The sequence below is a fragment of the Pongo abelii genome, chromosome 9 (assembly GCF_028885655.2).
Source record: "Pongo abelii isolate AG06213 chromosome 9, NHGRI_mPonAbe1-v2.0_pri, whole genome shotgun sequence".
In the NCBI taxonomy this organism is placed as follows: Eukaryota; Metazoa; Chordata; class Mammalia; order Primates; family Hominidae; genus Pongo; species Pongo abelii.
This window is the reverse complement of record NC_071994.2, coordinates 33,926,648-33,946,366: the sequence shown is the minus strand read 5'-3', so window position 1 is coordinate 33,946,366 and position 19,719 is coordinate 33,926,648. Positions and strand designations below refer to the sequence as shown.

Here is a 19,719-nt window from a genome sequence, read left to right as displayed (position 1 = left end):
GTTTGGTAATTATAAAAAGATGTGAACAGTTTGGATAGAGTAGTTCAGATGCGACTTAAAGTTTGTTAGAGGATTGGAAAAATAAGATGTATATGTTAGTCCATTTGGGCTGCAATAATAAAATCCCTTAGACTGGGTAATTTATAAAGAGCATAACCTTATTGCTCACAGCTCTGGAGGCTAAGTTCAAGATCAAGGTGCCAGCAGATTTGGTGTCTGGTGAGGGCTCACTTTCTCCTCCTTCAAAGATGGCGCCCTTTTGCTGTGTCCTTACGTGGTAGAAGGAGTGAACAAGCTACCTCAGGCCTCTTTTATGTAAAAGAGCACTAATCCCGTTCAGAGGATAGAGCCCTCATGATCTACACCTCCCAAAGCTCCCACCTCTTAATACCATCACTTTTGGCGTTTAAGTTTCAACATACAAATTCTAGGGAAGCTGAGGGGTGGGGGCGGAGACACAAACATTCAGACCATAGTAGGTTAAAGAACCTGAAATTATTAATTCTAAGGAATGAAAGCTTAATGGTTGCTCTAATAGGAGTCTTCACTATCCTCTGAGTAATATTTTATGGACAGCTCCAGCTCACAAAGGGGTAGTGTTTCAAAACATCGTTTCTTAGTTGATAAGAACAATTGGCAAGGTCATGAATAATACAGCTGCAGAGGACAATACAGTATACATTGCAATGAAAAATAGGAAATAGTATTGTACTAAAACAATATTTTGGACTGTGGGCTTCAGCTCCTGGGAATATAGTACTTTGTAAAATCCATAAACACCAGATACTAGCAAGTCATGAGTATACCTGATGGAGGGTGGGAGAAGGAAAAGAGTTAATACCTGGAGATATCAGGGAGTCACAGTGGTCAAGTTAATAAGTAATTTATAGGTCTTTTCTTATGGTCTTTTATACCTGTCTCCAGCACCACCACCTATGCCTTCTGATGAACTATAAATTGCATGATATTCCTATCTGTGTTTATTTTCTAAAGTCCCTTTTGAGATAGGTTCACAGAGCATAGTGGTTGGGAATTGGCTGGTGAGGGATAATGACACTTTGTCCAACCCCTGGTTGGAGCCTTGGGTTGATTGATTGCCTTCCAGCTTGGCATGTTGGGAAAGGAAAGCTAGGAATGGCAGGATCCAGAAATTGCAGCAGTTTTAAAAATTTCTCTAAGTCAGTTATCAGCTGTTCACACAATTTAACATGGCATGAATTAGCCTAGAGTGGTGTGCATTGATCTGATTCCCTGGCACTTCATCCTGTTTTTTCAGACATGGGGGCCCTGATTTGGTAGGACTTGAATTTGCCTGTGGTTTTTGTGTAGACGAGATCATTGGTTCTCAGATTTTAGTGTGACTTTACATGGCCCTGGGAGCTTGTACAATTTCAGATGCCTTGACCTTATCATAGACCTACCAAATCAAAATCTTTCTGATTAGAGTTTTATGTGCATATTTACTTATTTAACTTTTTTTTTTTTTTTAAGGCAGAGTCTTGCTCTGTGGCCCAGGCTGGAGTTCAGTGGCACGATCTCGGCTCACTGCAACCTCCACCTCCTGGGTTCAAGCGATTCTCCTGCCTCAGCCTCCTGAGTAGCTGGGATTACAGGCATGCGCCACCACACCTGGCTAATTTTTGTGTTTTTACAGGTGTGAGCCACTATGCTTGGCCCTTATTTGACTTTTCATTAAGGAAAAATATAAGCGTATTCAAAAGTAGACAGGATAGCATAATGAACCCCAATATACCCATCATCAAGCTTTTATAAATAACAGTTTATGACTCATTTCATTTTCTCCATATCCCCATCCACTTTTTCCTCTTCTGTATTATTTCAAAGCAAATCCCAGATTATTTTATTTTTAGATATATATGTTTTAATAGGTTCCACAGATGATTAAAAAACTTTCTTTGAACAGGGGATACATGTATGTAGTAAAAAAGAATGTACAGTGAAAAGTAATTCTTTTCATTGCTGCCAGTATTGTTACTCTTCACCAAGGCAAAGAAACCCTCAATTTCTTTATATATCTATAGATATTCAGTGCATATGCAAATATATGCATATAATTCTTCTTTTTAATTAAACACACATGGTAATGTCTATTGTAAAGTACACATTTTTTGAAATCTTGCTTTTTTTCAGGTAGCAGTATTCAGAATCAGGTGAATAGCAAGGCAAATAAGTTGTTTTCATTCTTTTTAAATTGGTCCATGTGTCAAAGTCTGTTTAGTACCTTTTGATGGATATGTAGGTTATTTACAGTATTAGGTTGCTTTACACAGTGCTGCAGTGAATATTCTTTTACAGTGTCTTGAGTTGCCTGCATTTCTAGGTCAGAGGATATGTTCATTTGTAATTTTGTTAAATATTGCCAGATTGCCTTCCCACCATCTGTATATGTATGGTGTACAGTGTTCTATATTTTTCATGTCTCTCTCATGCTTTCCTTTAAATCCACAAGTGTATAATAGCTGTTTTAAAATTCATCTGTTGGCCAAGCTCAGTGGCTCATGTCTGTAATTTCAGCACTTTGGGAGGCCAAGTCAGGAGGAGGATTGCTTGAACCCAGGAGTTCGAGACCAGCCTGGGCAATATGGCAAGACCCCATCTCTACAAAATTTAAAAATTAGCTGGGCATGGTGGCACATATCTGTGGTCTCAGCTACTTGGGAGGCTGAGGTGGGAGGATCATTTGAGCTCAGGAAGTCGAAGCTACAGCGAGCCATGTTTGTGCCATTGCACTTTAATCTGGGCAACAAAGACTCTGTCTCAAAAAAAAAAAAAAAAAAAAATTGGGCCAGGTGCAGTGGCTCATGCCTGTAATCTCAGCACTTTGGGAGGCCAAGGTGGGTGGATTACTTGAGGCCAGGAGTTCGAGACCAGCTTGGCCAACATGACAAAACCCTGTCTCTACTAAAAATACAAAAAATTAGCTGGGTGTGGTGGCGGGTGCCTGTAATCCCAGCTACTCGGGAAGCTGAGGCAGGAGAATTGCTTGAACTTGGAAGGTGGAGATTGCAGTGAGCCAAGATCACGCCACTGCACTCCAGCCTGGGCAATAGAGCAAGACTATATAAAAAAAAAAAAATTATCTGTGAATTTAATCATCTCTTTTTCTGAGTCTATGGGTATGGGTTACAGAAGTGGTTTGTAAATTAGGAGAATCATGGCAATGTTAAATTATCGAGTAGGGTGTAGTGGCTCGAACCTATAGTCTATTTGAGATTACTTGGGAGGCTGAGGTATGAGGATCATTTGAGAACAGGAATTCAAGACCAGTGTGGGCAATACAGTGAGACCTAGTCTCTTAGAAAAACTATTGCAGATAAGATTGGAAGCCTCACAAAAGTGCCTTAATGGATGAGTTTGATACATTTAGCAGGAGTTTTCAGTGTGTTTTTTCTTCATTAAAAGAACATTCAGTTGATGGAGTTTCAAAATCTTTTCTGAGTAAAGGTATGGAATAGATGTCAGTAGATGCCAATGAGATATTTGGAACTGCAGAATTTCTTTTTTTTTTTTTTTTTGAGACGGAGTCTTGCTCTGCCACCCAGGAAGGAGTGCAGTGGTGCGATCTCAGCTCACTGCAACCTCTGCCTCCCAGGTTCACGCCATTCTCCTGCCTCAGCCTCCCGAGTAGCTGGGACTATAGGCGCCTGCCACCACGCCCGGCTAATTTTTTGTATTTTTAGTGGAGACGGGGTTTCACCGTGTTAGCCAGGATGGTCTCGATCTCCTGACCTCGTGATCCGCCCGCCTCGGCCTCCCAAAGTGCTGGGATTACAGGCGTGACCCACCACGCCTGGCGGAACTCCAGAATTTCAATTTATAATTTTCTCTTACAGAGTGAACATCAAGTATTAATTTGTCTAGTAAGGTTTTGTAGCAGATTTATTAAGGTCAAGTCAAATTAGGAATGTGGTAGATTGTGCACAAGAAAACTTTTAGGAAGCTGTAGGAGGTATCAATTTGCACCTTTTATGTGAAAGGTGGTGCATTTACTTGTTCCTTTTACCATACCTTAGCTATTGACTATGGGCCAGTTACCTAGTCTTGGTAAACTTCAGTTTTCTTTTTTTTTTTTTTCTTTTGGAGATGGAGCTTCACTCTGTTGCCCAGGCTGGAGTACAGTGGCGCGATCTCGGCTCACTGCAACCTCTGCCTCCTGGGTTCAAGCGATTCTTGTGCCTCAGCCTCTCCAGTGGCTAGGATTATAGGTGTGCACCACCACGCCTGGCTGATTTTTGTATTTTTAGTAGAGAAGGGGTTTCACCATGTTGGCCAGGCTGGTCTCGAGTTCCTGACCTCAAGTGATCTGCCCACCTCGGCCTCCCAAACTGCTGGGATTACAGGCATGAGCCACCGCGCCTGGGCAACTTTAGTTTTCTTAAAAGCAAATTGGAAAGATATTGCTATGATTAGATAAAATATTGTAAATAAAGTGTTAAACTGTTGCATAGTAAGTGCTCAGTAGGTAGTTGCTCTTATTTTTAATATAGATATTACAGATTGTGATGGTAATCTGTGGATTCTGAGTTAAAGAACTGATGTTTGTGATTTGTTATAAGAGTAGGAGACCACATAGTTAATATAATACAGATTTTTAAATTGTAGAAAATGAAGATATTTCAACCAACCAACGAACCAACATTTACTGAACACCAACTCTATATCCTTGGCACTTTGCTTCAGATCTAGTGTGAAAGACAGATATATACACTGACAATTACAATATAATGAAATGTTGAAATCGCAAAATGAGAAGAATTTAGGAACTACTGTGAGAGCACTGAATGCTCACCCCTGCCTGGAGGGTGAGTTTATATGTTTCAGGAAAGGCTTCAGCAAGAAGATATTATTTTACTTTGATTGAAATCTAAAAGAGTTTTTAAAGTGTTCAATAGTAGATGTGAGTCTGGGTGCAGTGGCTCATGCCTGTAATCCCAGCATTTTGGGAGCCTGAGATGAGAGGATCACTTGAGACCAGGAGTTGGAGGCTGCAGTGAGCTATGATTGTGCCACTGCACTGCAGACTAGGTGAGACCTTGTTAAAAGAAGAAAGGGTAGATGTGCAGAAAAACATTAAGAGAACATAATGCAAAGTTCCTGTATCTGGCTTCTCAGTTTATTTTTACACTTGATCATTTGTATTAGGATTTTACCAATAGGGAAATTCCAAGATAATTTTGTGCAAGTAGAAAACATGGAGTATTACTTAAAGTGATGATTCTATCAAATGGTGGTTTTGACGTACACGTTTATATATTGTTGTGGCAGACCACGTAGATGGAAGGCAGATCTAACACCTGTGTAATTATCAGTTTTTCTAGCTATGGTACTGAGGATTCATTCTTATGTGTGTATATGTTTTGAGTTCCTATAGATAGGTCAGCAGTTGCTAGGTTGATTTCATATTTTATAAATTCTAATTTGGTAAAATAAGGTCATAGGGGAGAATATTAAATATGCCAGAATAAAACTGGATCCTCTTTCATATCTATGTTATATCTGAATCAAATAATGTTTATAAAATCATTATACATTTAATGGTTGTGTGGTAAGAATGTTGGCTATTTCAGCCTCAATAAACTCACATCCTTTTTGGATGCAGGCATAAAATAAATAGAATGTCATTTAGTCCTTGAGAACCTTAGAATGATTTTAAATCTGTTTTTCAAATATGATTTGAAATTTGATTTGAAAATATGATTTGAAAATTTCAAATATTTTCCAGTATTATTTGGAGGAAGTTTAAAGGAATATCCATATAATAAAGTACACATTGAGAAGAATGGGAACATGAATATAACTGGGCAGAAAGTCATTAACTTGTCTTTGTAATATAATGCTTTTTAAGATCAAAGGATAATATTTTTAGTAAATAGAATGTAGCATCAGCTATTCATGAAATTGGCACCCTAATTTTATTTAAGATCCCTGCCATAGGTGGGGCATAGCGAAACTCTGTCTCAAAAAAAAAAAAAAATCCCTGCCAAAAAAAAAAAAAAGCATATATATATATATATATATATATATATATATATATATATATATATATATATATAGTTAAAGCAGACATAGATTTTTTTTTTCCTCCTGAGGCAATTCTTGGGCTTTAGGTTTAAGAAATATGGCTATAAACTATGTTTATATAATGTATACTTTCTTTTCTTGTCATTGGTTCATACATTTGAATTTGGTAATAGAATGTTTTACTTTTGTCAAATGTGTACAGTTAAAGGATCTGTACTTTTTTTTCTTGAGACAGAGTCTTGCTCTGTCTCACAGGCTGAAGTGCAGTGGTGCAATCTCAGCTCACTGCAACCTCCGCCTCCCAGGTTCAAGCAATTCTCCTGCCTCAGCTTCCCAAGTAGCTGGGACCACAGGCAAGCACCACCATGCCCAGCTAATTTTTGCATTATCAGTAGAGTTGGGGTTTCTTCACCATGTTGGCCAGGCTGGTCTTGGACTCTTGACCTCAAGTGATCCAACTGCCTCAGCCTCTCAAAGTGCTAGGATTACAGGGATCTATACTTTTCTTTTGAGGGAAAATGTTGGCACCGTTTCTAGGGCATATTGGCCATTTCAGCTTCTCAGTAAATATTTGTTAAGTAATTAAATGCACTTGATTCTTTATTCTTAGCCTTTTTACGCAATACTCAGAATAGCTGAAGCACCAATTAACTGAAATGGAGATATTATAAAGATAGTTATCTTCTCCAAGGGAAAAAAATCGTCTTCGTGGAAATTAATTACTTTTTTACAAATTGTGAATTTGACCCTTAAGAGTTTTCTTCCTGATATTTAAAATTGAAAAAAAAATTGTTGACATTAATATTTCTTCTTTCTTTTCTTTTCTTTTTTTTTTTTTTGCAGGTATGGCCTCACAAGTCTTGGTCTACCCACCATATGTTTATCAAACTCAGTCAAGTGCCTTTTGTAGTGTGAAGAAACTCAAAGTAGAGCCAAGCAGTTGTGTATTCCATGAAAGAAACTATCCACGGACCTATGTGAATGGTAGAAACTTTGGAAATTCTCATCCTCCCACTAAGGGTAGTGCTTTTCAGACAAAGATACCATTTAATAGACCTCGAGGACACAACTTTTCATTGCAGACAAGTGCTGTTGTTTTGAAAAACACTGCAGGTGCTACAAAGGTCATAGCAGCTCAGGCGCAGCAAGCTCACGTGCAGGCATCTCACATTGGGGCGTGGCGAAACAGATTGCATTTCCTAGAAGGTCCCCAGCGATGTGGATTAAAGCGCAAGAGTGAGGAGTTGGATAATCATAGCAGCGCAATGCAGATTGTCGATGAATTGTCCATACTTCCTGCAATGTTGCAAACCAACATGGGAAATCCAGTGACAGTTGTGACAGCTACCACAGGTTCAAAACAGAATTGTACCACTGGAGAAGGTGACTATCAGTTAGTACAGCATGAAGTCTTATGCTCCATGAAAAATACTTATGAAGTCCTTGATTTTCTTGGTCGAGGCACGTTTGGCCAGGTAGTTAAATGCTGGAAAAGAGGGACAAATGAAATTGTAGCAATCAAAATTTTGAAGAATCATCCTTCTTATGCACGTCAAGGTCAAATAGAAGTGAGCATATTAGCAAGGCTCAGTACTGAAAATGCTGATGAATATAACTTTGTACGAGCTTATGAATGCTTTCAGCACCGTAACCATACTTGTTTAGTCTTTGAGATGCTGGAACAAAACTTATATGACTTTCTGAAACAAAATAAATTTAGTCCCCTCCCACTAAAAGTGATTCGGCCCATTCTTCAACAAGTGGCCACTGCACTGAAAAAATTGAAAAGTCTTGGTTTAATTCATGCTGATCTCAAGCCAGAGAATATTATGTTGGTGGATCCTGTTCGGCAACCTTACAGGGTTAAAGTAATAGACTTTGGGTCGGCCAGTCATGTATCAAAGACTGTTTGTTCAACATATCTACAGTCTCGGTACTACAGGTAGGTAACAACTCCATACTTTTTGGTTGTTTATTAATGTTAAATTTCTGCTAAATGAAATACTTTTGTGTGTGTTTGTGGTAGAAGAGACCGCTTCAGTTAAATAAGGAAATCAAGAGAGGATCAATTTAGGTTTGTTTTAAAGAGATTAAAAAAAATCAAGACATAAAATCTACCCAAGCAGGATAGAAATCTCCACTGCAAAGTTCCAGCCAAAGACAGCTGGTTATTTTTATTTTTAATGGAAGACTTGAAGGAATGATAGGTGATTAATAATGATCAAACAGAAGTCTTTAAATGTTGGAAAGTATTTACATTAATCTTTGTATATATCATTGGGCATTTTAGCATTTGAGAGAAATAGTTTATTAAAGACATAATCAATCATATGTAACTGAACATTTAGAAAAATTATATACAGGTTTGAGTAGCCCTTATCTGAAACTTTTGGGGCCAGAAGTGTTTTGGATTTCAGATTTTTCCAGATTTTGGAATATTTGCACTGCCAACTAGTTAAGCGCCCCCAAATCTGAAAATTCGTTTCCTTTGAGTGTCATGTCAATGCCCAAAAAGTTTCAGATTTTTGGATTTGAGATGCTCAACCTGTATAAGGATTCAGAAAGTTATTCTGATTAATGATCTTAAGATTCAGATATACAGCCGGGTGCAGTGGCTCATGCCTGTAATCCCTGCACTTAGGGAGGCTGAGGTGGATGGATGACCTGAGGTCAGGAGTTCAAGACCAGCCTGGCCAACATGGCGAAAGCCCCATCTCTACTAAAAATAACAAAAATTAGCTGGGTGTGGTGGCGGGTGTCTATAATCCCAGCAGCTTGGGAGGCTGAGGCAGGAGAATCGCTTGAACCCAGGAGGTGGAGGTTGCAGTGAGCCGAGATCACGCCATTGCACTCCAGCCTGGGCCACAAGAGCGAAACTCTGTCTCAAAAAACAAAACAAAACACAAATATACTTCTTTGGCTCCCGTGACTCTTTAGGTCACCTGATCATAACCAGTTTTATTATGTTCTATCCACATATATGCTATGGGTAATGCTATTTTGGTCTTGCTTCTCGGGGGAAGTTAAAGAAGAAAATAATGCCCATGTAAGTATTGATAGAGTGCTGCAATGTAACACTAGCCTGAAGTACAATAGATAGTATGAGGGGCTAACTGATTACCAAGATTCAGAATACTGAAAACTCATTCTGGAGTGTAAAATGGCTTTGAATTCATAGTTTGATAACTTTGAGCTTAAATTGTTTTCATATAAGCCTGAGTGAATTTATGTTCTTGGTATTTGCTACAGCCCTACGAGGTCCAACATGATGGACCTGCCATCAAATATAGACAAATACAGGATCTGCCAATATTGGTCATTCATGCAGTTTATTGTTAGAAATGGTTAGAACATGGGGGATATAAATTTAGACCCACCAAGGAGTATTTTCTGATACTGCATTTGCCTTTGCACTGTACCTGATTACCCTTCTTGCAAGTATATTCTATAGTGCCCAGTACAAAATAAAGGAGAAATTAATTAGCTCTTACACAAATCATCTCTAAATATATGCCCTACCGGTAGGTTATCAGAAAGAATTGCCCATTTATGTCACTTAGTGTTAGTAAAGCTTATTAAAATATGTATTTGAACTGGGCTTGGTGGCTGACACCTGCAATCCCAGCACTTTGGGAAGTGGGAGGATCGCTTTAGGCCACGAGTTTAAGGTCAGCCTGGGCAACAGAGTGAGACCCTGCCTCTCCAAAAAAAGAAAAAAAATAATGAGCCAGGAATGTTGGTAAATGCCTGTAGTCTTAGCTATTCAAGAGGCTGAGGTAGGAGGATCCCTTGAGCCCAGGTGTTAGAGGCTACAGTGAGCTATGATAATGCCACTGTACTCCAGCCTGAGTGACCGAGTGAGACCCTCTGAAAAAAAAAAAAAGTATGTATTAGGAATTAGAAATAACAGCCTGATATACCTTTAGTATATTCTTTTTTTAAAAACATTTTTATTTTTATGGGTCCATAGTAGGTATATATATTTATGGGGTATATGAGATATTTTGATATAGGCATACAGTACATAATAATCACATCAGGGTAAATGGACTATCCATTGCTTCAAGCATTTGTCATTTCTTTGTGTTACAAACATTCCAATTAGACTCCTTTACTTATTGTTAAATGAACAATAAATTATTTTTGACTGTGGTCACTCTGTTTTGCTATCAAATACTACATATTATTCATTCTAACTATATAGTTGTACCCCTTAACCATCCCTACTCCCTGCCCCCATCTACTACCCTTCCTAGACTCTGGTAACCGTCATTCTACTCTATCTCCATGAGTTCATTTGTTTTAATTTTTAGCTCCTACATATGAGCGAGAACATTGTGAAGTTTTGTCTTTCTGTGCCTGGCTTATTTCACGTAACATAATGTCCTTCAGTTCCATCTGTGTTGTTGCAATTGACAGGATCTCATTCTTTGTATCCATTGTGTATATATGTACCACATTTTCTTTATCCATTCATCTGTTGATGGACACTTAGGTTCATTCCAAATCTTACCTGTTGTGAATAGTGCTGCAGTAAACACTGGATTGTAGATATCTCTTTGATAGACTTTCATTCTTTTGGCTATATATCTTAGTATATTCTTGATTGTATGGGTTTTAGTAGTAGAGTGCTAGATACCAATAAAACTTTTCAGATCATTTAAAATTTTAAATTTGCTGTTGTTGCAGGGTAGTAGCTCTTGCTTAGTATCACATAATTAGATTTATTAGATATCTGTGCTCCCCAAAAGATTTTTTTCAATATACAAGATTAGCTTTTAATTTTTTTCTGGAAAAAAATTGTAAAATCTTATTTAACAGTATGAGAAGAATAGTAGTTTTTGTTTTTTTCTTTCCCTTGGTACTCTATGGATTCTGTCTTGAGAGCTTTTAGTAGTGAGCTAGCATATTATATAAACTCCCAGGCTTCAGCTGCTTGGGCCCTATATTTAGTTCACTTGCTAGTAAATGACTTCACTTCATTTGGGTCCTGCATTATTCTGCATATCAGAATTACCTCATTTTCTTTATTTGAAATCTTTTTCCACTAGAGTTAAAAAAAAAGTCTTTTCTTTTTTAATACTTGAGAATGTCTGTCGGTTTACTAAATCTTTCAAGGGAATAAAGGAAATCCTTTAAGAAGCAATCTAAAATGCTGAATATTTTATGATACTGGTTTCTAGCATTAGGCCTTTGCACAAATACTAGCCTTTGTATTAGGAATGAAAAAAATCTATGAATAATTGCTAAACACAGTTAGTAGTTTCTAATTTGTGTTTATATATAAATTTCAGGTAAATAGTTTACCTGACATTCAGAAGCTATACAATTGCTATGCTAAATTACAGGCTCTGGGTTTAGAGTGAAAAATAAGAGGCTCTTATTTGTAAACAAAGACCAGTGCAGGCATTTTGGTTGCTGTTGCCTGGATAAAAAACTAAAAATAGGTTTTATGTCATTTAGATCCAAGAGTTAGAAGAGTTAGTAAATATTAAGGTATATAGGTGAAAATATGTTGTAGTCCTTAATCAGGTACTGTTTTAATATCTAGTGTAATTTTGCATGTAAATGGCAGATACCATTACTCTCTTTAAGTATTTGTTTGTACTTTATTTGGGACCCTGCCAATTCTGGCCTAGTTTATGACTAGGTTACTTATAAATCTGATAAGGCAGTAAGCTAAAGTGTCTTATACTTGATTTTTCAATTTTTGTTAAAATATTTTTTATTTCATAAATGAAAGCAGGAAGTGGAAACTAACCAAATTAAATATTTTTGAGCAAAGCACAGTAGGAATGCACATATCCTGATTTCTGAGGTAAATGATTTGTGTTTAAACTCAGGTTTATGTATTATTCTATTTCTTTGTGCAACACGGAAGTGTAGTAGGGATATCTTAAAATAGACAGGGGACAGTGGCCAGAAATTGTTGACTACTATAGATGGTGAGGCTGTCTAACTCTTGTAGTGATACAAGCCAGAAGTACATGCTAAGGGCATTGATTTGCTTAAGGTCAGCATGTTCTAAATTCAGCTGCTTGAGTATGGTTTCTGTCAAGAACACGTAGGGCTCTTAAACGCATAAAAGGCTTTAGCAGCAGAAGGTGCTGTATTTATGAGGTGTGGTGGCAACATTTAGGTCATGAATTTCTTTTTCTTTCTTTTTTTTTTTTTTTTTACTATAGAATTTTAGCCTGCGATTCTAAGTCATTTCAGAACACAGAGACAGGAAAGTGGGCTGTAAAAATAACCTGTATAGCAGTTATATTCTTTGCTACTCTACTGAGTAATTTAGCATTAATTGCTGTTGAGTTTTAAAAAATGCTGTTTTGCATGTAATAGTTAACAAAAAGATATGTAATGATAAACAGTTAATTTAGACATATTTGTTCTTTCATGGCATTCTTACTTCTCATGCCTTCTTATATCCAGAAGTATCAAAGTTTCTGTAACAAAATTAAGCTACATAGGAAGACCCATAAAATAACAACTAATATTTTACATAGGGTACTTTATGATGAAACACTGTGTATGTATAATGCATCATTTTTTCAAAGTGCCTTTTGTTATATTTTCTAGTTTGTTTCTCACTTCTCTATGAGGTAGTTAAGACTGGGTGGCATTACTCTTTGATAAGGAGAAAACTGGGACTTACATAAGTCAGACAGGTTCAAATTCACACTGTAAGTTTAACTTTACAAATTTTGTTAGGCCTTTTTGGGTGCTGGTACAGTGCTAGGTGCTGAGAATACAAAGGTGATTTATGTATGTTCATTAATTTATTTGATTAATGATTTCATCATTTAATGGAGGGGAAAAATAGTTTGCTTCAAGAAATGCCAGGGTGGAGAGGTGTGTGCAGGGTGATATAGAAACCCAAAGGAGAGCACTGAGCCTGATCTGAGGGGCAGGGAAGGCTTCTAGGGGAGAGATGACCCCAGAATGACCCTTGAGAGCAGAGCAGAGAAGGAGCCAGGGTTGACTGGTCTTGAGCATTTTCTCTCACTAAGCCACTCTTAAGCTAAAAAAGCTCAGCATTGGGATGAAATTGCTGGTGATTTCTTTTGTATATCATAAAGTAGTTGTTTGGGAATCTTTATTAGACAAATACAAGGTTGTCAATTGAGTTTAGTTTTAATAGAAGATTAGGAAATTCTAAAATGAAATGGTTTTCTTTTTTTTGAGACAGAGTCTCGCTCTGTTGCCCAGGCTGGAGTGCAGTGGCACAATCTCTCCTTACTGCAAGCTCCGCGTCCCGGGTTCATGCCATTCTCCTGCCTCAGCTTCCCGAGTAGCTGGGACTACAGGCGCCCGCCACCATGCCTGGCTAATTTTTTTTTGTATTTTTAGTAGAGATGGGATTTCACCGTGTTAGCCAGGATGGTCTCGATCTCCTGACCTTGTGATCCACCTGCCTCAGCTTCCCAAAGTGCTGGGATTACAGGCGTGAGCCACCGCTCCCGGCCAAATGAAATGGTTTTCAATGCCATACCTATGGCTGCAAATGTGTAGTACTTTACTACATAAAGGACTTTACATAGACACAGATAGTCGACTACATATATCAGGCCTTCTATTAAAAATTCTAGCAGAGCTCTTAAGTTTTTTTGTTTTGTTTTTGTTTTTAAAAACAGCTTTATTGAGATATAATCTACATACCTTGAAATTCATTGATTTAATTGTACAATTTAATGGCTTTTAGTATATTTATAGTTGTGCCATCATCAGCACAATCAATTAAAATTTTAAGTTAAAAATTTTTTTGGCCAAATTATTTCTCACCTGACACAATTTTAGAATATTTACATTACCCTCAAAAGAAGCCCCTGTACCTTTTAGCCATTGTTCCCCAGTCTGCCCATCACCCCCAGCCCTAAGCAACCACTAATCTACTTGCTGCCTGTGTAGATCATCTATTCTGGACATGTCATATACATGTAACCATACAATATATGGTCCTTTTTGACTGAGTTTTTTTTTTCACTTAACATAATGTTTTCAAGATTCGTCCATGTTGTAGGATGTATCAATACTTACTACTTTTTATTACCAAATAATAAACCATTGTATAGATATATACCACATTTTACGTATACATTCATCAGTAGAATGCATTAAAATTGTGTCAATGAAAAGATATGTGAATAGAAACTGTAATATGGTCCAAGATTAAATATCAAAATACTTAGTGCCTCTAAAATGTAAAGTGTGGTGCTTGGTGCTGCTTGTACAGGAGGAGAACAAAATGAGTCTCTGCTTTTATGGTGTTTGCAATCTAATGGGTAGACAAAGAACAAAAAAAGTAGTTGGAGAGGCTAAGTGGCATGGCTCACACCTGTAATCCCAGCACTTTGGGAGGCCGAGGCAGGCGGATCGCCTGAGGTCAGGAGTTTGAGTCCAGCCTGGCCAGCATGGTCAAACCCCGTCTCTACTAAAAATGCAAAAATTGGCCGGGCATGGTGGCAGGCACGTGTCGGGAAGTTGAGGCAGGAGAATTGTTTGAACCCGGGAGGCGGAGGTTGCACCGAGCCGAGATCGCGCCATTGCACTCCAGCCTGGGCAACAGAGCGAGACTCCATCTCAAAAAGAAAAAAAAAAACACGTAGTTGGATCAAGGAGAGAGAACAAGAGAAGTTTAAACTTTTTTAGTTCCTTTTTTTTCTGTAACTTTTACATGAAATTATCTTCAACATACAACATAAGTAAATTTAGGCATACGAGAAAGTTGTAAAAATAGTACAGAGGATTCCTGTTATCCTTCATCCAGATTCTCCAATGTTTCACATGTTAGTATTTGACCACCCTAGTTTTATCAATCATTCTCTCTTTACACACCCACACACCCATACTCACCTACCCACCCACCTACCTTTTCCTACAGGGTGTGATATGAAGTGACTTTACCTCTAAATGCTTCAGTGTACATTTCCTAAACATAAGGACATTCTCTTGCATAACTTCAGTACAATTATCAAAATCATCATCAGTTAACATCAGTTCAATATTATTGATTTGATGAACTGTTTAAACTTTTTTTTTTTTTTTTTTTTTTTTTTTAAAGACAAGGTCTTGCTTTGTGGCCCAGGCTGGAGTGCAGTGGTGCAGTCATAGCTCACTGCAGCATTAGACTCCTGGGCACAAGCAATCCTTCTGCCTCATACTCCTGAGTAGCTGGGACTGCAGTCATGAGCCACCGTGCTGGGCCCATATTTAAACTATTCAAAATGCGATTTGGTTTTGAGGAAATTAAAATCAACTCAATACTGTTAGCTAATTTACTGACTTTATTTAGATTTTGCCAACTGTCCCACTAATGGACCTTTTTTTCTTGTGCAGAATTCAGTCCTTCATCACATGTTACATTATTTGCCCTGTCTCATTAGTGTCCTCTAATCTGGTGATATATCATAATGATGTGATTCTCATGTCTCAAAATGGAGTCACTCATGTCAAGTAGCATTGAGCTCACAGCAAAGTCGCCCCTTCCCCCCAGCGATAAACATATGTACTGGACTGCTGTGACAACACCTGTCCTGACTGAGTACCACCTGAGACCTGAAACGAACCCATAGAAAGTGAAAAGTGGCTGAGATAATGAGAATAGACCCATTTGGGAGAATGGACTGCTGTGACAACACCTGCCCTCACCGGGTACCACCTGAGACTTGAACCCGTAGAAAGTGAAAGGTGGCTGAGATAATGAGAATAGACCCATTTGGGAGGATCATAAAATGTGCCAGGACGAGACACTTTTAGAGGCTGTGCCCAGGAGACCTCTGAAGCTTTCTCCAGATTTGGCATCTGCTGCCGCCCGGAGAGAAGCAGCCACCACCCCCACAACTCCACCCCATCCCCGCCCATCGCGTCCAAAGGACTTCGGGACTGTTCGGCTCATCTGTTTGCCTGTTGGTCTCCCTAGCCAGGGTTGTGCTTGGTTCCCCACAACACCCCCCTTTTCTTCTGCCTCTGTGTTGAATATTGGTTGCATGATTGGTGAATTCGAGCTTATGTTGTTGCGTCGTTATGAAACCTTACGGCGTAGGCTCCGCCTTTGGTCGGAGTCAGCGCACCTGCACAGAACCTCCTTCACATAGCACCCAGGGTTAAGGCCCGACAGCTGCAGCAGCTCCTTACATCTTTCTTTGCCTTCATGCCTCTGACACTTTTGAAGCGTACTGGCCAGTTATTTTGTAGACTGTTCCTCAGTTTGCTTATGGCTGTTGTTTTCTCACGATTAGATTCAGGTTTTGCACTTTTGGCAGGAACTTCACAGAACTGATGTTGTGTCCACACATATTGAGAGGCGCATGATGTCAATTTGTCCCATTATTGGTAAGGCAAACTTTGATCACTTGGTTGAGGTGGTGTAACTGCCAGGTTTTTATCACTATAAAGTTACCATTTTTTTCTTTGTAATTAATAAGTACAATATTTTGTGGAGAGATACTTTGAGACTATTCACATATACTATTTCTCATCTTATATTCACTGACCAATTTTAGCATTGTTGATGAGTTTGGCCTTAAACAACCGAGATTTGCCAAATGGTTTTCTAATTCTGTAGTTCCTCCATTAGGAATTCTTCCACAAGAAGAGCTTTTTTTCCCCCTCCCTTCCTTTCCTTCAGTATGGACTCATAGCTTTTTGTTTAATTCAATGGGTTGTAAATATCGCTCATCATTCTTTGTTTTGTTCAGCAAATTCTCCCAGATGGTTCAGAGAGAGCATCTTTCTTTAGGCCTTTTCCAGTGTCCCTGTGGTATGGCCCCATCCTTTCTTCAGGGTTTACTTTCTGGCACCACAGATGTTCTGACTTACCTTGTGCTTTTTCTGTCCAGCCCTTGGATTGGACCTCTAAGGAGCACTTGTTCCTTTTATTGGAGAATGGCTTTTGGAAAACAGGACCTGGACACAGGTCAGGTATGCTCATTGGTACTAGGATACTACTTCTTTTAGGTCTTTTGAGTGGCAAAGTTAGAAAATATAGAGGCATACCTTGTTTTCGTGTTTTGCTTTATTGCATTTCACATATACATGCTTTTTACAAATTGAAGGTTTGTGGCAACCTTGTGTCAGGTCTGTTGGGGCCATTTTCTCAACAGCATGCGCTCATTTTATGTCACTTTTTGGTAATTAATGATATTTCAAACTTTATTATTATATCTGTTACAATTATCTTTGGTCAGTAGTCTTTGATGTTACTATTATAATTGTTTTGGGGCACCACAAACTGTGCCCATATAAGATGGTGAACGTAATAAATGTGTGAGCTCTGACTGCTCTAACAACCAGCTCCTTGGTCTCTCCTTCTCCTCTGGCCTCCCTGTTACCTGAGACACGACAATATTGAAATTAGGCCAGTTAATAACCCTGCAGTGGCCTCTCAGTGTTCTAAGAGGAAGGAAGATCTCATGTCTCTCGCTTTAAATCAAAAGCTAGAAATGATTAAGCTTAGTGAGGAAGGCGTGTGGAAAGCCAAGGCAGGCCGAAAGTTAGGCCTATTGTGCTAAACAGTCAAGTGGCAAATACAAAGGAAAAGTTCCTGAAGGAAATTAAAAGTGCTACTCCAGTGAGTAGTAAATGGTAAAAAAGCAAAACAGTGTTATTGCTGATATGGAAGAGATTTTTTTTTTTTTTTGAGATGGAGTCTCTCACCCTGTCGCCTAGGCTGGAGTGCAGTGGCGCAATCTTGGCTCACTGCAACCTCTGCCTCCTGGGTTGGATCAATTCTCCTGCCTCAGCCTCCCGAGTAGCTGGGATTACAGGTGCACACCACCACGCCTGGCTAATTTTTGTATTTTTAGTAGAGACGGGGCTTCGCCATGTTGGCCAGGCTGGTCTTGAACTCTTGACCTCAGGTGATCCACCCAACTTGGCCTCCCAGAGTGCTGGGATTACAGATGTGAGCCACCGCGCCTGGCTGGAAGAGATTTTTGTGGTCTGGATAAGTGATCAAATTAGTCACAACATTCCCTTAAGCCAAACTCTAAGCCAGAGCCAGGCCTTAACTCTCTTCAATTCTATGAAAGTGGAGAAAGGTGAGGAAGCTGCAGAAGAAAAGATGGAAACTAGCAGAGGTTGATTCATGAGGTTTAAGGAAAGAAGCCTCTCCATAACATAAAAGTGCAAGGTGAAGCAGCAAGCGCTGATGCAGAAGATCTAGCTGAGATCATTGATGAAGGTGGCTACACTACACAACAGATTTTTAATGTAGATGAAACAGCTTTATATTGTAAGATGATACCATCTAGGACTTTCATAGCTAGAGAGAAGTCAATGTCTGGCTTCAGAACTTCAAAGAACAGACTTTTTTTTTTTTTTTTTTTTCTTGAGATGGAGTCTTGCTCTGTCACCCAGGCTGGAGTGCAGTGGTGTGATCTTGGCTCATTGCAACCTCTACCTGCCAGGTTCAAACGATTCTCCTACCTCAGCCTCCTGAGTAGCTGGGATTACAGGGGCGCACCACCATGCCCAGCTAATTTTTGTATTTTGGTAGAGACAGGGTTTCACCATGTTGGCCAGGCTGGTCTTGAACTCCTGACCTCAAGTGATCCTCACTCGGCCTCCCAAAGTGCTGGGATTAACAGGTGTGAGCCACCACATCCAGCCAGAACAGGCTAACTTTGTTGGGATAATGCAGCTGGTGACTTTAAGTTGTGGCCAATGCTCATTTACCATTCTGAAAATCCCAGAGCCCTTTAGAATTACGCTAAATTGACTCTGCCTCGACTCTGCCTATGTTCTAGAAATGGAATACCAAAGCCTGGATTAGAGCATATCTGTTTACAGCATGGTTAACTGAATATTTTAAGCATGCTGTTGAGACCTACTGCTCAGACAAAAATATTTCAAAATATTTATTACTGCTCATTAACAAGGCATCTGGTTACCCAAGAGCTCTGATGGAGATATATAGGGAGAATAATGTTGTTTTTATGCTTGCTAACACAGCATACATTCTGTAGTCCATGCATGCATCAGGGAGTCATTTTTACTTTCAAGTCTCATTCTTTAAGAAATATGTTTGGTAAGGCCATAGCTGCTATAGATAGTAATTCCTCTGATGCATCTGGGCAAAGTAAATTGAAAACCTTCTGGAAAGGATTTATTGTTGTAGATGCCATTCATGATTCATGGCAGCATTAACAGGAATTTGGAAGAAGTTGATTCCAACCCTCATGGATGACTTTGAGGGGTTCAAGACTTCAGTGGAGGAGGTAACTGCAGATACGGTGGAAATAGCAAAAGAACTATTAGTAGAATTAGAAGTGGAGTCCGAAGATGGGACTGACTTGCTGCAATCTCACGATTAAACTTGAACTATTGACAAGTTGCTTCTTTTTGTTTATTTGTTTTGAGATGGAGTCTGTGTTGCCCAGGCTGGAGTGCAGTGGTACGATCTTGGCTCACTTCAACCTCCGCCTCCCAGGTTCAGGCAATTCTCCTGCCTCAGCCTCCCAAGTAGCTGGAATTACAGGTGCCTGCCACCATGCCTGGCTAATTTTTGTATTTTTAGTAGAGACTTGGTTTTACCATGTTGGCCAGGCTGGTCTTGAACCCCTGACCTCAAGTGATCTACCTGCCTCAGCCTCCCAAAGTGCTGGGATTACAGGTGTGAGCCACTGTGCCTGGCCTAGACGAGTTGCTTCTTTTGGATGAGCAAAGAAAGTGGTTTCT

General features: G+C 39.1%; 1 protein-coding gene across 3 annotated transcripts in view; it reads left to right on the top strand.

The window, feature by feature from the left end:
- HIPK3 (homeodomain interacting protein kinase 3) overlaps window positions 1–19,719 on the top strand; it is a 100,129-nt gene that overhangs the window by 22,505 nt on the left and 57,905 nt on the right. For all 3 annotated transcript variants that reach the window (XM_024255614.3, XM_024255617.3, XM_024255615.3), the window contains exon 2: window positions 6,886–7,984. In XM_024255614.3, coding sequence (XP_024111382.2) covers window positions 6,888–7,984 — 1,097 coding nt within the window. In that variant the 5' untranslated portion in view covers window positions 6,886–6,887. The remainder of the gene's footprint in view (window positions 1–6,885; window positions 7,985–19,719) is intronic.